This window comes from Phalacrocorax aristotelis, chromosome 12 (assembly GCF_949628215.1).
Source record: "Phalacrocorax aristotelis chromosome 12, bGulAri2.1, whole genome shotgun sequence".
Classification (NCBI taxonomy): Eukaryota; Metazoa; Chordata; class Aves; order Suliformes; family Phalacrocoracidae; genus Phalacrocorax; species Phalacrocorax aristotelis.
This window is the reverse complement of record NC_134287.1, coordinates 14,970,601-14,992,107: the sequence shown is the minus strand read 5'-3', so window position 1 is coordinate 14,992,107 and position 21,507 is coordinate 14,970,601. Positions and strand designations below refer to the sequence as shown.

The window sequence follows — 21,507 nt, the reverse complement described above, 5'->3', positions numbered from 1 at the left end:
TCTTCCCTAGGTTAAGCTCTTCTTTTTTCCTGGTTCCCTTTTGCCCAGCTGAAGGCTTTGTTTTTCTTAGTAGGTATTAGTCCCTATATGCCTTCAAAATGCTGCATGCAATACCCTACAAATAGTTAATGCCACATTTTATATAGCATGAAATATATACTTCGTGTAAGCATTATTCCAAAACAGATACCTTTCCAACACCGCTCTCTACTACCTAGCTGACATTATACCATACACACAGCTCTTGAACTCGTAAGTTGTTGTCTTCCAGTTTGAACAGAGACCACTCGAAGGACAAACAAGATTAATGATCTAGCCTAGCCCTCTGCTCTAAACAGCAGTAAGCCTCAAGTCTTTTTTTTTTTTTCTGAGTATAAGAAAACATCTACAAAGAGGTGAAATACTGTACCACAATATGGATGTCTGAGAAGACAAGGGCTTAAGTGGTCCTTAGCAAACAAGCCTCTGAAGTTCACCCTTGACTTCAGCCTCACTGCTGCTGTGAGGCAGGAGCTTTTCAGTAGGCACACAGCTATACTTGCTAATGCAGAGTCAGATTCAGGTGTTTCCCTATATTTCTCTTGTCTTTTGCCTTTGAGTACATGGGGAATGCTAAACCCCCCAACATGCACACACAGGTCCTTAATAATGTGTGCTCCACTGTACAATTCAATTTATATTCTCTTACTAACTTTTTCATTAATTAGTCTTGTATTTTCACTCCTTCGGTGTTCTGTAAATACCCTCCAACATGAGAAAAGACCATAGGAGATTTAATAGAAAGATACATAATGTATGAGCTCACAGTAATCATCAGTACATCTCAATTATAGTATATTTTCATCAACATCTTTAACATTTTCCTACAAGAAAATCCTTACTCATGTTTGTAGCCCTACTGACTTTATTTTGCAAGTATGAAGGGACTAAACAAGGAATGGTTTTGTAGCAGATAGAAATTCATGGGTCTTACTCGCCTCTGGTATGTCTGCAAATACTTCATCGCATACAGAAATAAGTACACATGTGAACCCATTCCACATATGAAAAACCCTAACCTACAGTTTTGTTTCCAAGGGTCAGAACAACTGAGTGATATCATCAAATATAATAGTCTATTAAAGCTATTAATCATTTTAGATTTATATTAATGTGCTGCTTATGATATGCATTACCTTTTTTTTATTGTAATCCAAAAAAAAAAAAAAAGAAATAGAACCGAGAAACTTGTTACTGAAAACCCCATCCAGAGCTAATTGTCTTGTAGAACACTTAATGAGTTGTTATTCATTATGATGGTGAGTACAGGGAAGGCAGATGGCGTGGTAATTTTATTGATTCTGTGATCCTACTGTAGCTTGCTGATTAAGTAGGACTGAACACCATGGCCAGAATTATATGAAATTCTGTTTTGATCAAGGATATCAGAGTGTTACTTTCAGATAGCACTGTTGGAGAGGCCTGCTGAACATGAAAGTTTGCTATCTTCATTTATATTTGTAGCAACAGAATACTCACGCAGTCTTCCAGGATGTACATTCCATCATTCCATTGCAAAATTATTTCCACTGCACTGGAGTTGCTCTATTACTTACTATATTTTATTTAGTTCTTGATTTTAATTTGCAAGTGTTATTTTTAACTATTTAGATTTACCACACCTAGTCATAGCCATCTAGATGTTAGATGCCCTGTGTGATTTACTAGAGTGACACTTGCATATGTCCACCTTCAGAGACCATTCAGCTCACTGCCTTAACAGGAAAGCACCTTTACTGGGTGCTCTACTACTTTTACCTGCTTGGAAGGCAGGGGTATTTTGCCATGTGAAAATAACGTAACTTGTAAATAATTCACAAATTACATCCCTTTATTCCGAATTATTTTGAAATGCTCTAATCGTCTCATTTCTCTTTGTGCTTTAAAGCATTTACTGGCCTTATCCAAGAATGATGCAAACATCATAGAATTTTATAAACTTATTGTACAATACCTTGATAACTCAAAGTGTGGGATTTAGTTCGCTTTATTAATATTGATGACACAACCACAGTTCTTTTAAAAGAATGTATTACACTACCAAGCTATTCTTTCTGTATTTCCCAATATATTACCAGAACTGTATGAAGACCTTGAAGGAGTTATTCTTGGTCTTTCCACTGCTAGTAATACATTGGCACCTTTTTCTGCACTAAGTAATTTATATATTACCCTCTTGTTCCTCCTTTTTTCTTTTTTTTTTTTTTTGTCTAGCTTATTTTGTTCAATACCCTTTGAGAAGTATAATTTAGTTCTTTCTAGAGATCTAGTTGCAGCTGCTCTCATTATTAGATCTCCTTTGATATTAAGAAGAGTTTAAGCTATTTAAAGCTTGGGGTCAGACACTACAGCACTAACAGATGATCTCTAGCTTCCAAAATGTCATTAAATCTGTAAGACATATATGTGCATTGTATATTATAATCCACCCACAAGTGCTCAAACAAGTGATTTTTCTGATACGCACCTATATTGATGCATGCATATTGATATACGCATGAATTTTACGGAGAATTCATGGGGTTTTTTTGAACCTTTGGATTTTAATCTGATTATTCAAGTGTAATGCAGCCAATGGGACACCTGAAGAACAAGGAAACCACATGGCTGATCAGTCAATCCAAAATTGAGAAATTTAGTTTTTATCACTGCTAAACTTCCTTAATGTTTTTCATTGATCATTCTAATTTGTGATGTGGTTCTAATTTCTGCCTTAATTCAAGGAAAATTTCATTTCAAAACAGTTGTTACTCTAAAGAAGTATAATTGAATTGTTAGAATCCTCTTCAAAACTTACACCTAAAAGTAAATGTAAGGTCTACTGTTCTCACCTAACCTACTACAATGGTAACATTTATTGACTTTTAAGATTTTCAGGATGTTTAATTCTACAAATTATTCTTCCATTGAGAAAGTCCCTTTTTAAAGCATCAGTCTCAATGAATTGTGGTTTGTCTTTTTCCTTCAATAAATTCATTTTTATCAATATTTCATCTGAATCTAAATGACCAATCTGTATAAAACCTATCTTAAACCACATATTAATTTTCAGCAGTTTAGTTGTGTCAACCTAGCTGGTTTTTGTATACTTATAGGATTAACACTTAGAACTAAACAATGCTGCCAAAAGTCTGTGAAGTTCTGAGTATTTTCTGCAGGAAACAGCACACTCAGATCTCCACTGGGACATATGGTCTCTCCTAGAGAAGTTTTTGCCTTGCCTAGCCTTTGGCCAAAGCCCGCCATCTGTAGTTTCAACTTTTCTTCCAGCTGCTGATAAAGGTGAAGTATAGAACATATGCTGCAGAAAGAGTAACTTTTACATTAGTTTGCAGTTTGGTTGTTTATTTTGGGTTTGTTTTGTTGTTTTTTTTTTAATATTCAGAGACATTTTTCAACAAAATATTTATTAATGTAACCCCTGGAAAAAAGTAAAACTCATGTTCGATCAAATTAAGATCTTAAAACCATAGGAAACAACTCTAACAACTCCAGTAGAGGATAAACTAGTTATTTGTGGAAAGAATTAGCTTTCTTGATTTTGGAGAAAAATGTAATGCAGAACAGTACAGGCATTTCCTTCCTATGTTTCAGACATATGTATACAAGAAATGAAAACCATTGTGAACTAAAAGTCAGTATAGTTGACGTATCATTTAGACAAGTATGTTTGACACACCGTCAGTTTTAGCCTAGAATGATCCCAATGACCTTGAAAAATGTAATATGCAAGTAATAGAGGATTCTAAAGTTATTTGGCAAGACAATTACTGAACACACTACTTCCATCCACCTAAATATCATTGTTTTAACATAGCTTAGGTCATAAGGGAAACCAACTGCATAGCAAACATATGTCTGCCTCACAAAGCTTCCACATCATTTCAAATAACTCGGCACAATTCAGAGCATCTGCTCCCAGGAAGCCCAGGAAAGAAGCAGCAGGTAATGCTGCAGGACAGGAATGAAGCGAATTAGTAGAGCTACAGGTATGCCAACAAACTTGCATAATAGCTTCTGCCTAGACTATGCATGGTTACATACAGCAAAAGGAGTCCGTGAGTACCAAAATTCATTACACACAAGAAAAAACGATTGTAGTAACATAATCTAATATAATATAATGGCAGAATCAGCATGGTTGCACACCTCAAGCATTTCTATTTGCTTTTGACCCTGAGCGAAGTGAAAGTTGTGTGACAAAAAATTTTAGATATTTCTGAATACTAAGTGGCTGAAAAACACATAATAAAAAAAAGGAGAAATAGCATTTGAAATATAAGCCTGCAAAGCTGATGGAAGGCAAAGTAAGCCTTCTATGATGGCATGACTGGCTGGGTAGATGAAGGGAGAGTACGGGATGTGCTCAACTTCAGCAAGGCTTTTGACACTATCTCCCATAACGTCCTCATAGGTAAGCATAGGAAGTGTGGGTTAGATGAAAGGACAGCGAGGTGGATTGAGAACTGGCTGAACGGCAGAGTTCAGAGGGTTGTGACCAATGGTGCAGAGTCTGGATGGAGGCCTGTCACTAGTGGTGTTCCCCAGGGGTCTGTGCTGGGTCCAGTCTTGTTCAACATATTCATCAATGACCTGGATGAAGGGACAGAGTGTAACCTCAGCAAGTTCACTGATGATACCAGGCTGGGAGGAGTGGCTGGTACACCAGAAGGCTGTGCTGGCATCCAGCGAGACCTGGACAGGCTGGAGAGCTGGGCCCAGGTGAACATGATGCAATTCGACAAAAGCAAGTGCAAGGCCCTATCCCTTGGGAAGGAACAACCCCACGCACCAGCACAGGTTGGGGGTGACCTGCTGGAAAGTGGCTCTGCTGAGAAGGACCTGGGAGTGCTGGGGGGCAGCGAGGTGACCCTGAGCCAGACTGTGCCCTTGTGGCCAAGAAGGCCAAGGGATGTCCTGGGGGACATAAAAAGGAGTGTGGCCAGCAGATCGAGAGAGGTTATCTTCCCCCTCTACTCTGCCCTAGTGAGACCACATTTGGAGTACTGTGTCCAGTTCTGGGCCCCGCAGTTTAAGAAAGACAGGGAGCTACTGGAGAGAGTCTAGTGAAGAGCTACAAAGATGATCAGGGTGCTGGAGCATCTCTCTTATGAGGAAAGGCTGAGAGACATGGGTTTGTTTAGCCTGGAGAAGAGAAGACTGAGGGGGGATCTTATCAACACTTATAAATGCATAAAGGGTGGGTGTCAAGAGGATAGGGCCGGGCTCTTCAGTGGTGCCCAATGACAGGTCAAGGGGCAATGGGCACAAGTTGGAATACAGGAAGTTCCATCCCAATATGAGGAAAAACTCCTTCCCTGTGCGGGTGCCAGAGCAGGGGCACAGGCTGCCCAGAGAGGCTGTGGGGTCCCTTCCCTGGAGACATTCACACCCCGCCTGGACGCGTTCCTGTGCCCCTGCTCTGGGTGTGCCTGATCAAGCAGGGGGGTTGGACGGGATGGTCTCCAGAGGTCCCTTCCAACCCCTCCCATTCTGTGATTCTGTAATAAGAGGACAGAGCAGAATAGGAAGACATAACAATTCAAAACGAGGTGCATTCTTTCACAGATTGAGAAACATTCAAAATCACACATCTGCTGTGTTGTTGAACCCAACTCCTGTTTCAAAAAGACTATTCCATCCACATTTTTACACACAGCTAAGAACAGCAATTACTTTAAAAAAAGCATCTAGTAAATAGAAGCTGATTATGAAGTAACTAGATATATACATTTTTACTGCCGAGAAGCACAGCATAGGTAAATTTGAAATCAACAGAAAAAAACATTTTAAGACCTAATTTCGACAGTTACTTTTAATTTCCTTTCATAACGTATTTCCGTGTTGTAAGACTATAAACACCTTCGTTTCTTTTTCATTTCCTTAAAACATGAACAGGGAATACACTAAACATACTTCCTCCCTCATTGCTCTCTTCAGAGCACTTACATTTATATACTTCTTCCAGGAAATGTATTTGACAAAGCATCAGTAACACTTTTATTTTCATAGCACTTCCAGAAATTATATTCCAAGCCTTAAACAGCATTTTCAGAGCTCAGTCCTCATCTCGGGGGTGGGTAGAAGGAATATAACACACCCCCGCCCTCAAAAATAATGAAAAAAAAAAAGAACTAAAACCCCCAAATAAATAACAGAAAGCCATCAAGGCCGAAAGGAGAAGAAAGAACACTCAGCTGAGCTTATTTTCAGCATAAGTCAACTGAGGTTGCCCTCATCATCATTACTCAATGCTTTTTAATCTCTTAAATGGATTTTTGACGGTTAAAAGGATATATTTTTTGGCTCTTAATAATCAAAGTTACCCTTAAATTATATTTACTGGCCTATATGAGCATTTTAGGCACATACCATGCAGTTTACTGTTCACTCCAAAGGTGCTCATTTTGGCAAAAACTTCAGTGAATTCTGAAATAGTAAACTGGTCATTTGTGTAGTGCCACATTACTGTCTAAACTTTGTTGTTGTGATTATTTTGTATCATATTATTGTAGGCAATTATTTAAAGGATAAAAAAAAGGTGTATTTAGGTACCCCTGTTCAGGAAGTATTTTATAAGAATGGCTGTAATGGTTTTGTACAACAATCTAGCATAGATCAGATAAAGTAGATTGCCACGAGAAGTGCTTCCTGATAATGCAAGTCCTGCTTTAAAATGAGCTGGAATCATTTCCAAAGTGAACACCTTCCTAATGAAGATGCCACATTCACTCACACAATCCCAGGTTTCATCTGACAGGCATTCTGGGAAATGCTAATATTTAAGTGAATCCTGGACAGCAGAGCACTGGGATTCGTGGTGCAAAGGAACCTAACTAGAAGTTAGTGCACTAAACATCAGCTTGAACTGAAAATACTCACTGGTATTCCCTTTAGAGCCTCATTTATAGCAACTTGAACTGACACCATAGAAGTGGCTGTGTATGAAATTTTTTTGCCCTGAAAGGCAACGTGAAGCTATCGCTATGCACATGCATTGCTTCAGGCAGTCGTAATGAGGTAAGCCATTGTACGCCAGCCTAATCTGATCACTGGGCTTTTAATTTGGGATACCACATCAAATTCCAAACAAAAATTCCTCACTAAACTTAACATCAACTTGATGGAGAAGCCCCTCGTATTCATCTACTATGCCATTATTTTGGATCTGTGTGGGTGCATTTGTCCAAGGAGACTGTGTTGAACGAGGACAGACATGACACTCACCAACACAAGCCTTACCTGACTGACCAGGGGGTGGGACTCCTGATGATCCTCTGGGTAGACATAAAAATACTGTCAGGACTGCAGCTCTGTTTCCTGAACATGGCTCAATGGCAATCGGTTTAGGAGCACCCTGAAAAATGAAAAAAACTATGTAATGTCTGAGATTTCCATTACAATTTTACTTGTACATCTTTATTTTATTTTAAGGTTCACTATAACAGTAGGATGATATTTTTCCCAGCTAGTTCTTTGCATTTAAACAGATTGTTCTGCCTATGTTAATTGACTTAAAAATGGGCTTCAACAGCCCACGCTGCAAATCTAACAAAACAGAAAAAATGAAATGATCATAAAGACAACAAAATTATATTTAATTTTATAGCTCACTAAATGTAGTGATAACAACTTCTTGAAGCTTAGAAAATGGCAAAACATTTTGGTATACACACCGGTATCTGAGAGTAACAGAATTTCCCCTATTCTAATAAGAAGTACCCACGTGAAAGAAGTGCTCCGACAGCATCCATTACCTAGCCCTCCTAATGGTGAAACTATAAAATGAGAGCAAATTTCTATTATATAGAGATATGTAAAGACAGCCAATTGCTCTTGCATTTCCCGGACCAGTAAGTCTGCCTTCTCTGTGTCTGCTCTGGTAAGCCAGATAATTTTTTGAGGCAAGACCACCCAGAATTTTTTTGTATACACAAAAAACAGGTGCAGCGTTACTATATTTAAATAAACTTTATTACTGCTCAGTGACGATAAGGAAACAGACAATACAGCAATAAATCAAACAATAGATGAATATGCTTTCTTTTCTCTACCTCATGGTCATATTTGAAAGGCATTTCTGTAGATTCATTTGAGGTGACAGCATTAAAATAACTTGGGTGAGGAATTGCCATGACATAATGAATGACAAATTCACCAGGACCTTACCAAATGATGAAAAAGAAAAGTAAAACCCCAAACGCTTCAGCTAAAAAAATTAACTTATTAATTAACAACAAAAGAAGTATTTTCTAAACTTAACAACACAAGAATAATTTTCTAAACTGAGTGCTCTGGATTTGTATCATTTAATAATTTTTTTTTTGTAATGTATTGGCTCAATGTAGGCCAAAGGAACAGATGAAGAGAACAGATTCTGGACTTGTGTAAGCTGGTGTGTGCCTGTTGACTTCCATGGATCTATTTCAGCAAAACATTTAGACAGGAGTTGCTGGATGGTATGATTCTATACTAAAAGCAATGCAGAAAAGGGGGAAAACAGAATAAGAACCTTAGTAATATTAGCAGCACTGACTGCGCATACACAAAAGTAGTACCATTGGATTATTGAAAAAGAAAGGTATGGAAAAATTTTCTTATTAAGGTTTCTTTGACTTACATATGTTGAAGGGCAATGTAAAAAAACATACAAAAATAATGGTAACTCTTCTGATTATAGCATTTAATATAGAAAAGTGTCTTGATGGGATCATTCAGATTAGCAGCTAGTTTGTGCCCTGGGCGGTTTATATCTAATCAGATGAGGATAGGCATAGAATAATAAATTATAACATACCAGCACTGACAGCAGTCTGGTGCAGACTTGCCTGCTTGCTTCTCCCACTATTACATGCTTTCCTTCACTCCTACCTATTGCACTTCCCATTGTCAAAATCTAAGGTTTCCTACCTGTCACACACTCATATCACACTCCCTGTTGGACCTAAATACACGCCCTTTCATTCCAGCACTTCTACCTACATCTCTCTTCCCCAGCCATCCAGACAGGATGCAGCTCCATGCCGTTAAGTTCATCTTGCTTCAGCCCTGTGCCTCCTACCTCACCCTGCATTGGCCCTGCTCCCGCGTCTTCAGTGCAAAATAGACTTTCCAGCTCTAGGCAAGTTTCTGCAGCAGGAGCTCTGAATGGGGCAGACCAGGTGCTCTTCATGTCCGTGGAGAGTGTGCTATAAATTGGTGAGCTGGTTAGCCAGTGACTCTTGTGCACTCACTAATATTGCAAATAGATTTTACAAATAAATACCTTTGCATGGGGTGTCATGGACCATCTTCCACTATATAGTAGAACAACAGCACCTGAATCCCTATACCACATTTGCGATTAAAATAGTTGGTGTTACTAATGCAAGCAACAGGGCATTTAAGCCATCTTTCCTGATTTGTCAAAACGGCACATCAAACATGATTCTTTTCTATTTGAATAGGAAGACAAAATGAATTCTTTATTTTAAAATACAATTCAGAATACTGTTTATGCACACACACAACTGAAAGGAACACATTTACCATTTTGCTTTTTAATTTTGTGAATAATTGTTTTAGTATAAATCAAAATTATTATATTTTCCATTGCTGTGTTATAGAAAACCTTTCATTAACAGGCTCTGACCTTTTCTGTTTGAAGTTTATACTAATGCTTTTCAAAACACGACTGGAGGAAATTATTTCTGATAAATATTTTTCAGAGAACTTCAACCAAAAATCAAATACAGTAAGACTTTTCTATTTGTGCTTATTTAATCTTTATAGAACATTATGACTGAAAAAGCAGATGTCTTATCTTACCTCACATCATTCAGATTTGCTAGCAAAAAGCCATGGAAGCATAGAGCAAATGATAATAATTTAGATACCCTGAGGTTTGTCAGTTGTTTAAAGATAAATACATAACCATGAATCAAAGTTATTTCACAGTGACATAACATGTTCTCTGAAATGTGCCATTTATCATGCATTTTCCACGGGTTTTTTGGAAGAGATAAGGTACATGTTTGTTTGCCCAAAGCACTTAGCTACCATGATTTACTTGCTAGAATTATCTTCTCTCTTCTCCCCCCGTACAGAAAGCGACTTATGTTTTTTACCAAAAAGCACAAATGACAGTCACAGAGTTAATAAAACTTTATCAGTGGAAGACAGAATAAACAAACACTTCTTTATGACACAACCTCTAACTCCTATATTCCCTTTCTTACACGCACTATGACAGAGAGAAAGAGGTATGTCAGTTGGGAAGGTGAAAAAGGAAGGGGAAGAAAACCAGGAAGGAATAAAAGGGTGAAATAGCATATATTATTATTGTTGATAGCAAGAATAGAAGAGTAAGTCAGTGGACATAGAATGAATAGAAAAAGTGGAGAAGGGGAGAGAGAGATAAGGTTTTATCCACAGTTTCAATGTGTAGTCATATATTTAGTCACAGAAAGCAAGCATCAGAAGTCATCTTCATGGGGTCCCACATTTTTATCAGAGAAAAAGTTCTCCATGCTCCAGAATTTTTTTCTGAAAATCCTACCAGGACCTAAGGAAAAAAAAAAGGTCCAGCTACCTGGGTGAGTTTGTGAGGCATTACCAAGCTTTGGGAACATTCTTTGCTCACTCTCAAATTGTTTCTATAAGAAATAAATTTTGGCTGGATTTTCTTTTCCTGTACAAGGACAGATGACAATACTACCGTTAGTGGCATATAAACATGTCAGTATATAACATATTCATGCCTGTATTAAAACGTGCTTCTGCTTTATAATTACAAGAAAGTAAAAAGAAAAACAAACACCAAACAGGTTTATTTTTTTTATTTAATTATTGAAACCCCCAGAAAATTTTACATTGTGTTATTTGGTTATTTAGGAATAACCCAAATGAGCAGCTTTAAGAGTCCAGACCAAGAAGAAACGGGAAGTGTGTTCTGTCACTCTTGGTGGCTAGGACAGGCAACAGAAGGCAGTGGCATGAAGATGCGAGAATAGCAAGAGAATGACTAAGGGGATGTTCATGGACCTGCTATAAGGGTTTAGAACTTCTCTGGGGGAAATGCACTGAAACTTTAACATTGATTCTTATCTATCAATGAAAATATTTATTATTGTGAATACAGGGAGCTGAAAAGTCTAAAGTGTTTTGGCTCTATCTGCGTTCCAAGAAGTGGTGTCTCACAGAAGTGCTATAAAACTTTGGATTTTCAGTACTAAGTAATATCTACATATATTTTCTGTTCAGCATTCTAAGTTAGGTGCATCCAATTTTTAAAAGTGCATTATTATACCATAAGACAAATAGGTCACGTAAGACTAAATGGCTCCAAACTCATGCCAAAAAAGCAATTAGAAAATTGAATCAAGGAATTAAGGATTAATGTGAGCATGTTACACCTGTCAGCAGTAATAAGTATTTTGACAAGAAGAGAGTAAAGTTTGACAGCGTGCACCAATACAGATTTGATATATAAATCAAGTATTAAAATGCAAACAACTATTCATTAATCACTGTAATTTTTCCTAACTAGTCTTAGTACTTATGATAATTCTTTATAAATAAAAATTCATCTCTTCTTAAAAAAACAGCTTGACTTACATTTTTTGTTTTAGTAATAAATGATGCCATTTAAAACTTAGTTTTTAATCATATTATTAAAACAGAAATAATCTGGTGAATTCCAAATAAACTAAGCTTGATAGCTTGGCAAATAAACAATCAGATCTGTTGTGGCAGGATTAGGACCAGACCCAGATTGTAAATAGCCTCTTTTCTGGAGTTCAGTGTGCAAGACTTCAGAGGGGAGAAAAGAAAAGAAACAAGACTGTGTCCTCTGAAGAGGTAAGGAATGTAGAAAAGGATAAAACATGAAATTTAGACTGTTATATTACAAGTATTCACATCTTCATTTTCTCTCAGCTTCAGGTCCTTTTCCTGAATTGTCTGGTTATTTTCTGAGTTTCTTGATTTATTTGTGATAAGCGAGTCTCAGATTCAGAAAAGCACTTGAATACTTAAGTTGGATTTTGGTCAAATTTAGATACCTATATGCAAGCTTAAGGGCCTGAAAACACTGTTAATCTTAGTTTCAATATTAAAAATTTCCCAGTGGCTGAAGTTCTCCTCTACCTGCCCAGGCACATCCTGGTCTCTCTTACACCCACTCAGGATTCACTGGAAGTCCTGCAGCTGCCCTGGATGTAGAGCTTGATCTAGGTAGCTGTTTTTAAAACACACTTAGCAAATTAGATTTTATACAATACAGTTGTGGCCACTTTCTTTTAAAACACAGTTGAAAGCAGAGGTAGCTCTGTTCTTTGCAGAAAGAGAATTAATCTTGATTTTCCTATTCTGCTTTTACTAAATGCTTCTTTGAGATGAAATACTCTGACCTATAATTAAAGATGTGGAGTAAAATGCTGTGACCATTTTCAGTGCAGTAAAGGCAGAGTTTTCAGCAGCGCAAAGGAGGAAAAGAAAATTCATCCTCTCAAATTCATAGAATTCCATTGATGTCATTTGGTGGGGGCTTTTTTGGCCATTTTTCTGAAGAAACATCGAATGTCCCTAGCACAGCTATCCTGCCAAGAGAAGATGGGACACTCCCACCTGTAGCCAACCTCCACCCTGTCCTCACCTGATTTTCTCTGTGGTCATTGCCAAGAGAATCAAAACCAACAGTAATGTCAGAGGAACAAAGAAACACAGTCTGCTCCTCCAGGCAGAAGCTCACCACTTTGTCAGCACCCACTGCTGCCCAAAGGAGAACCTGGCACTTCTTCCAGCGTGCTGAAACTAAAGCAATGTCTCAGACAGAATCTGTAGATTACAGAAGACTAATCAGTACTGCTGATTTCTTAGACTGTCAGTGTTATACTGCATTGCTATTCTAAATGTTGGGTACATATTAACTAACACTCATTAACATAGAGTATGAGCTTCCAACCCACCCCAAAGTTTTGACAATTTTCTCCACAGATTTATTCAATGAGTAATAAGCCTTAATGACAGTGCAACGGGGAGAAAAGAAAAAAAAAAAGCTTTCACCAAACATCATTTCTGTGCCAGGAGAAATATACTTTAGGAAATAGCGCAACAGAATAAATAAGCAAAGCTGGAGTTCTGAACATTGCTTTGTGCCTGGCATAGGAAACACAAGTTCTTCATACGACCCTAGGGTTTTATGGAAATTGTAAGGATCCACTAAAGATTTTCATTTAATCCATCCCGTAAAGTTCCTCTCTTCAGTTAGCGAGTGGAAAGCTTTACCTCATCTAAACCTGCAAGAATGTCCCAGAGCCTGGGTCTCCTCAACACTTCAGGCTATACACTGCACCTTCTCTTGCCTGAGGATTTCTCAGTGATTTCTAACTCTGGTTAATGAGGTCCCACTAACCTATGCAAGGTACATAACATTACCTACAGCAGTAAAAGCTGGAGAACATTTTGGAGTATCTTACAATTCTCCCACCTATACTAAAAGAGACCTGAGGTAACTGCTTTGCTTCTGCAACTGAGTCATCCAACCAGTGTAGATTTACTGGGCAGACCCTACCAACTCTACTCAACCTTCAGAATGAACCAGTTGTCCCTGAAAACTTCTATAGTGTCCAATGGAACTGAGACCAACAGGCTTATTAATAAAAAAATGCAACCTGACCAAAATTATACTAACATTTATTAGAGATTTTTTTTTATTAAGTGTATTATCTTTCCACAGGAATTTTGCCCCTTTGTTTTAGCAGAATACAAATCTCAGTTAATTTCCTCATTTCAAAATAGCCATGGAAGTCTTAGAATACATTAGCACATTATTTTCCATAAGAAAAACAGTGGGAATTAACAATAAAAAAAACCACATTATGATTACCAAGCTGTGATTACGGCCCCAGTGAGCAAAACGCATTGTTATCCTTCAATTTATTGTCTTACCTCGCTATTTCAACTACATAAATATGCAGTGATAGGCTGTGTTCTTTTTTGCAGTCTTTTCGGAGTAGAATGTGGTCGCTCGTTATCAAAGGTTATGTACTGATGTTAAATTTATGTATTAATCTGAAAGTGTTTATGCTCAGAAGAGCCATATTTTTATTATAAGAACTATATTTGCAACAGTTACTCTCAGTTAATCTAGCAAGAGACTTCAATTCGAAACCTAATACTATGTCATATAGCATTTTATTAGCAAGAGAGTTATAAATTGACATTCTGATTAAAACTGATTTATTAGGACAAAGCTACAAGAAACACCTGCAGATGCATTTATTTTCAATGGGGTTTCCAGAAAGAACTCCTAGTCAGGTTTCCTGTTCAGCTTTCCTCCTGCCTAGAGGTTGCTTTTTCTGAATTGTGACATTGGTGTGAACCATCCTGCAGTTTTCTTGACTTTTCCAAGTGGCTGAACAGAACACAGGACACTGAAGTTAAATCAAAATATCAGGTAGCTGCAAGGCACGTTGCATTTCATTCCTTTTTCTGTGTGTCCATGTATGCAGTTTCCTGTCTCTTCATACTGTTAAATAAACTTGGTTTACTTTACTCTTCCATACTGCCTGCTAATAAGAGTAATTTCAGGTTACTCCAGCAAATATTGAACACAGTTTACAGTGGATGGTGCGTGTAGTAGTTGTGCTGGATTACTGCCAGAGGTATCCCCAAGATCCTCCAAAACATTCCCCTATTAAGCTGGATGAGTCTGATTAATGGCTAGCAATGCTAGCATCCAGTTTCTGAGAAGAAATTTATCTTGGCAGCAGCTAGCTAGATCCCATTGGGAAAAGCACCTGAGACACTGTGTCTGTGGCATACACCAAGCACCATGTATCCCCAATACTTTCCTGTAAATTCTTCCTACTGCCATTTCAAATCCTGCAAGTCAAAGTGGTGCTGTGCAGTGAAGTGATGCTAATGGGCATTTGTTTCCCAGGTGGGTATATCTGTTGGATCTCTACGGATTAGAAACAAGAAGTGGAGAATTCTGTTATTCCTTCACAATTCAACCTTAAAGGCTCTTGTCTATGAAAACTCACAATTCACTGGTGACAAATTACTGACAGTCCATCACTGTTTGAACTTGGGCTGATCAGTTAACATCAGACTGTCACTCCCATATATCACAGTGGGTTAAACTTGACCCTGGACTGCCCGGCAAAAGAGGACATGGCCCCTCCTGAGTTACTACTAACTTTTCAGGGTGGGAAAGATGAAGTACTAGGCACAGTTCAAACTCTGCTTGACTTGCAGGTTAACAAGGGCGGCTACGGAGGCAGGCAGAGCAATGCTGCGCTAAGGATGAGCACAGTACAAGTTACTTTCATTGGAATCAAGCAAACTGGGTCAGCTACAGATTTCTGAAATGTCCATGAGGTGAGTAAATTTGGGCTGTCCTTTGCTCAGGGTGGATCATAAAATTTCGATCTGTCATTGCAACAATGAATCTCGGACAGAAGTCAAGAGTCTGACTAACAGGCGGCTTTTGTGACCACAGAGATCTCTCATTGCTGTAGCTGTGCAGCATCCTAGAGTCACTAAAGAAAAGTTTTGATTATTATTTAGGAGATCTACGCCAGACTTCAGGGTCAGGAAAGGCAAATGTCCTGAAATTATTATGCTGTATTTTGCATTTCTTGAAAAATTGGAAAGAAAATATAGTATACCAAATGTCTTCCAAAATACACTATTAGTGAACTTTTCTTCAGCAATGCCTTCTGAAGTTCTTTTGTAACCTCCTGGCCACATACAGGATGTCTAGTGAATGATAAATTAAAACATTTATACCTGGAATCGTAATAATAAAAAAGAGAACTAAATCAAGACACTTTGTGAGAACTAGCTGTCAGCAGAAGGGATTAAAGTGCAAACTTGGCAATATTCTTAATGCAGGAAAAAATGCTAATAGCACCAGAATAACAAATTACTTTCTACCATGACAGCTTATACAGATCACAGCGTACTAAATGTAGGGAAGACACAAACCAAATATCTGAAAGCGTGACATAGCTTTTATTTTTATTGTCTTTGCCATGGTCCAAGGATAGCTCTAAAGTGCATATACCATAGCCAAAAACACTGTGAAACAAATTATCCCGCTACTTAAGATTTGTAGGTCTATGGAAGTTTTCATCCTAGTGACTATGAGTGGATAGTGCCGATCAGATCGTAGGTGCTAGAGCAGCAGGAAGAAACAATGATAAGAGACTTCTCTATCCCAGCAAACAGCAGCAAAAGGGAACACAGTTTTGCTCTATTATGTAGTAGCAGCAACAGCATGTGTTAACCTGACTAGCAGGTTTGGCAGTAGTTGCTGCCAACGAGGTGGAAAAGGAGAGGGCAGGCTGGCAGGCTTGTGAAAGCACAAACCAGACCTTTTAAAGGTGTTGCAAGATGCATGTCTCACTTTCCTCTCTCGAGGACCTCCATTACCTACTCTGCCCATTCACCAATCTGAAAGCATAATTGGGTATAGTTTTTCATTTGAATCTTATGAATTAATTCAAATCTCAAAATATCTGTGAATAATCCTCAGCTGCCTAAATGAGCACAACACTTGAATAACAGCAGAACTATGTTGATTTACACCAGCTGCAAATCTGACACTGATATTATTAATTTCTTAATGGTGTCCTTGAAAAATCCTGCAAATAAACTTAAAATCAAGAATTATCACTTAATGTTGCTTTCCAAGGTGCTCCCCATCAAGATTGTTAGTACTTTCAGTGGTCAGAAACATATTAGGAAGCTCACTGAAAATGCACAAGAGATGAAACTTACAGAATCTAATCTGACAAATAATTAGGCACATGAGAATTAGTGCTTAGAGAAACTGTTGCATTAAAGCAAACAGGATTACTCGCATGAATGAAATTATTTATGCACGTTACCCATGCTAGCTTAGCATAACTGACAGAATAATATTTTTTTAAAAAGAGAAAGGCTTTTTCTTAATAAAACAAAATAGGAAAAAGATGGTTCCTTTAAAATATTACAAAATCTGCATTATTTTTACTAAACCAGAAAAGATCTACTGCATAACGGATTTGCTGAACTTGGATTTCCTGAATCCCACTTACTCATTCCACTTACATGGAAAGTGAGTGTTATTTGTTTTTTAGAAAGTACTGTATTCCAAGCCTTCTTAGCCCCTTGAGCACTGCTAACTGAAAATGAACAGTATGGAAACGTAGTCCTGCTCAGCTTACGCTTCTGTTCCATGGGTGTTTCCTAGGGCACAGCAGGAAAATCTAATTATTGTATATTTATATTCTATATTTTTATTATTTTCTTCAGTACACAGGCACCACCAAAAAAAAATCATTATTCACTTTGACTTCTATAGTTGCCATCCTTATTGCATGAAACTATAGAAAAGCTTGCTATTTTGCTTCAGGAAATGTTCTCACTTTAAATTTTACATTGTAAGATTTAGCAGCCGTGATGATGCTTGAATCATCTTTTCTTCAAAAGACACAACATTTTCACAGCAGATTAACCATCTTTTTTAAAGAGTTTCCTTGAAAATTCACAGATTTGCGAACTTTTCTTTGGAGTTTGCTTCAAATCCTTGCATTCCACGAAACTTTGTACTCCATCTCATATCTAACCAAATGATTTTTCTTCCCCTAATTTTATGCATAGAGTTTAATCCATTACCAAGAGTAAGAGAGTAATGTTGGTCCTGTACTTGAGTCAACAGAACGGTATAACACGTTTACTTTTGTCCTATGTGGTATCTAAACTCTAATTCATTTTAGCAGCAACTACTATTAGGCTAATGAGGCAAAGCTTCCATTTCACCACTGTTTTCTGATTCCTCTTCCCTTTTGCCACTCCTTCCCAACACCTTCCTCAGTCTTATGGTACTCTTTCCATGGAAATAAAGACCCCATATGAAATGCCACTGACTGATACAACAAGCAGGAGGAGCAGGATCTTATTTACTTAAACAAGGGTTGAGATTTGAGATAGTCATCAAGCAGATGTTATTTCTGAAGCCAAAAGTATTCATGAGGACTGTTACTATAGAAACCAAGCTTTGTACAATATTCCAAACAAACACTTCTTTATTAGCCTGCACTGTAACTACAGCAGTCTGCATTACACTGCATCCCTCAGTAAGTTATCAACCACACGTATTTTCTTTCTGGCTACTTGCTTTCAATAGTGACTACAAGACAGGATTTCTATAGGTCTTAAAAGATAGTGTATCACAATACCAGCCATCCACAAAATGGCACACACTCTACTCATTCAGCACTAAACTCCCGTCTGTTTCATTTCCCCCCTCCTGTGGGCAGCCACTCAAATCAGTGTTTCCCTGTTCAGCAACAGTGAAAAACAGGAACCCACTGCTAATTCCTGTGGTTAGATCAGCAGCACAAAACCAGCAGTGGTTACTAAATGCCAGCCCCAGCCTCTTTGGCAATTAAACTATTCTTCATTCTTAGTAGACTTTGCGAAGCCCATGCGTCACTCAGAAAGTATCTTTCAGTGGCTTGTCATATCATAACCAGAAGCTTCTGACTTGTTGCTATATTTGTTAACCATACTAGAAAAGTAAAAATCTGCATCCCTGTTCCAGTGAAGTCAGTGGGATGCCAGCAGTGCAGGACCCCTGACCTGGAGTGCACCCCCAGGGAAGAGGGCTGGAGCAGGTCACGGCCATCACTGCCAGGTGACTTAGAAACACCACGGCCTGTGCCAGTGGGAAGGGGCAGGTAACGTGCCATTAGCCCAGCTGTGCCTGGTATTTTAACCACCTCTCTCTCTTGCTATAATTGAACTGCCCATAGACAGATAACAGGGCAAATTTCTACTTGAAGTTAAGCAGGTGAAAGCTGGCATATCATTATACCAGGTGGAAAGAAATACTGTATTTAAGGCTTCACAAGTAAATTAGAAGGAATTTTATTACAGAATGAATATACCATGTGTATATATGGAAATATTCCTTCTCTGAGGCCTTTCTGTCTCTCTTCACAGAGAAATCCTTAAATGGGATAAAATGCTACTAATATTTCAAAACAAAGATGTTCAAGACGGGTATGGTAGCAACTTCTGATTATTATAATTAAAATTCCAAAGTTGTTTTCATTCTCAGCGTATTGTCATGTGCTCATATATGCCACATTTCTGTTCAAACAGGACAAGTTAGCTCAAGTCTTTCAGAAACTTCTCAGCTATCTTTGAGATGTAGGACAATTAACGTTTTTTCCTAATGTCAGTTCTATCCAAGGCTTGGAATTTAATTTAAAACTTGGCCTTGACTCAAGTAACATTCAGGATTCCTGCCTTTCAATATTGTAAACCAAATCTCGTTTAAAATGCAGTGATACAATCAGAGCACGATTAGATTTCCATAAGAATACACAGAAGTATGGAACTACATGTGCCATTGGTATCTATTTTAACGCACAATACTGCCATAGTGAGAAAGTATTAAGCAAAAGAGCACAACTAAGGAGCCAGTTAAACAGTTTTACTGTTTGAGTTGTGCTATCTGCATCAGTGTGCTGAAGATAGTAAAATAATTAAAAAAAAAAAAAATCTACAAAACACTTTAAGGGTGAAAACCATGTGGCGAAGGCTATTCTGGGAGCAGATCACAGGCAAAGCAAGAGTATTGTAAGCATGTTTTATGAAGACAGAGTTACAATTTAGAAGTGTGTGTGTGGGACTGAATACAAAGAATGCAATTAAGGCACGGCATATGTCCTGATGGATCAACATCCAGAGAGAAAAGGGCTGTAGTTACAAGGTTAAAGGTTCAGAGAACATACAAGCTATCTTTTAAATGGCAGTTACTTATGCACTATACTCAGGATATCTTAACAGGTTTTGTATGTCTGTGAAGTAGTCCATGTTTTCCCCATGGCGGAAAAGTTATAGATCACAGAATCCCAGGTCAGAAGGGACCTCAGGGATCATGTAGTCCAACCTTTCTGGGAAGAGCACAGTCTAGACAAGATGGCCCAGCACCCTGTCCAGACAACTCTTGAAGGTGTCCAACGTGGCCGAGTCAACCCCTTCCCCGGGGAGATTTTTCCAATGGTTGGCTGTCCTCAGTGTGAAAAATTTTTTTCCTCTGGTGTCCAATCGGAATCTCCCCAAGAGCAACTTGTGTCTGTTCCCCCTTCAGCATGGGACTCCTTGTAAAAAGGGAGTCTTCATCTTCTTTGTAGCTGCCCCTTCAGTACTGGTACATGGTGATGAGATCCCCTCTGAGCCTCCTTTTCTCAAGGCTGAACAAACCCAGTTGTCCCAGCCTGTCCTCATACGGCAGCTTCCCAGTGATCGTTGTAGATAATTATATATAGCTGAGCCTAACATGGCCAAAGCATGCCAGGTCCTCTGGACAGGGGCCCTCAAGGTGATAGAACAGCTAGCAACAAATCGGACTGCCTCCCTTTTCCCAGCTTAACTGAGCAAGTTGCCATTTACAGCTACATTGATTTAGGGCAACCTTCAGTTCCTGCCTATAGCAAGCCAAACCCATTCCCCTTTATGTGCAGTAACTTAGCTTTTCTAAGGGTTTTGGTTGGTTAGTTTTCATTTTTTCTCAGCTTTTTTCTTGCTGTATTCTAAATTGAGAGGAGACACAATGTAAAAAAAAAAGGATGCATTTGTACATATGTGATGATATAATACACACACAAGTACATGTCATTATTTCTAATTGTGCTATCAGAAAGCTCCAGAATGTTATGTTGAAGTACAAATGTAAGCATCATAAAAACTATATCAAAGACCTTGAAAGAAAAATCCTCTTGAAAACCTCCTCAGTCCCAGGCAGAGCAGTTTCTCATAATTCCCCAAATGTCTATTGAAATGAGTTGCACTAAGAAGTTCTAGAGCCATCAATAGATTTAAGATTTTCATAGACGTCTTTTAGTTCTCTTTGATCATAAATTGCCAGAACTATTTCTGCCCTCTCCAGTTCCCTTGTCCCTGATTTTTCTGCTGTGACATTTCTGGATGACTTCCAGTTCTGATTGTTGTAAAGCCCTTGTTTTTGCAGAATCACCTAGTGTTGAAATTTGCAATTCCAAACACTATCTTTTTTGGTCTGTTTATCAGCTAACACTTTTTGCTCAAGCAATCACTGCCCTTCACATTCCAATTGGTTTTGTCCCTATTCAAATTTCTATGAATTTATCATAAGTAATGCAACTTAAAACATAGATTAATATTTTTCTTAATTTAAGAAAAATTTCAGCTATGTGTAACTTTCTGTTATGGGAAGTATTTGAACACATACATAATGACAAACAATTTGGGGGATTAACATTTCATCCATTTGGTCTTTACATTATTGGGTTTAATTTTTACATTTTCTTCACATATTTAAATACATTTTTCATGTCCACGTTAAGGGACTTTTGTACAGATGTAATTTTCCTTCAGTTTGCCTGGTTTTGGTCATTAGGTTTTCCTAATTTTCAGTGAACTGCTGAGCAAGCTGAAGATGTTAATTGG

General features: G+C 38.0%; 1 protein-coding gene across 2 annotated transcripts in view; it reads right to left on the bottom strand.

Moving 5' to 3' along the window:
* The window catches only part of ATRNL1 (attractin like 1), a 522,986-nt gene that overhangs the window by 48,185 nt on the left and 453,294 nt on the right, over positions 1-21,507 (bottom strand). For both annotated transcript variants that reach the window (XM_075107503.1, XM_075107501.1), the window contains one exon: positions 7,282-7,396. In XM_075107503.1, coding sequence (XP_074963604.1) covers positions 7,282-7,396 — 115 coding nt within the window. The remainder of the gene's footprint in view (positions 1-7,281; positions 7,397-21,507) is intronic.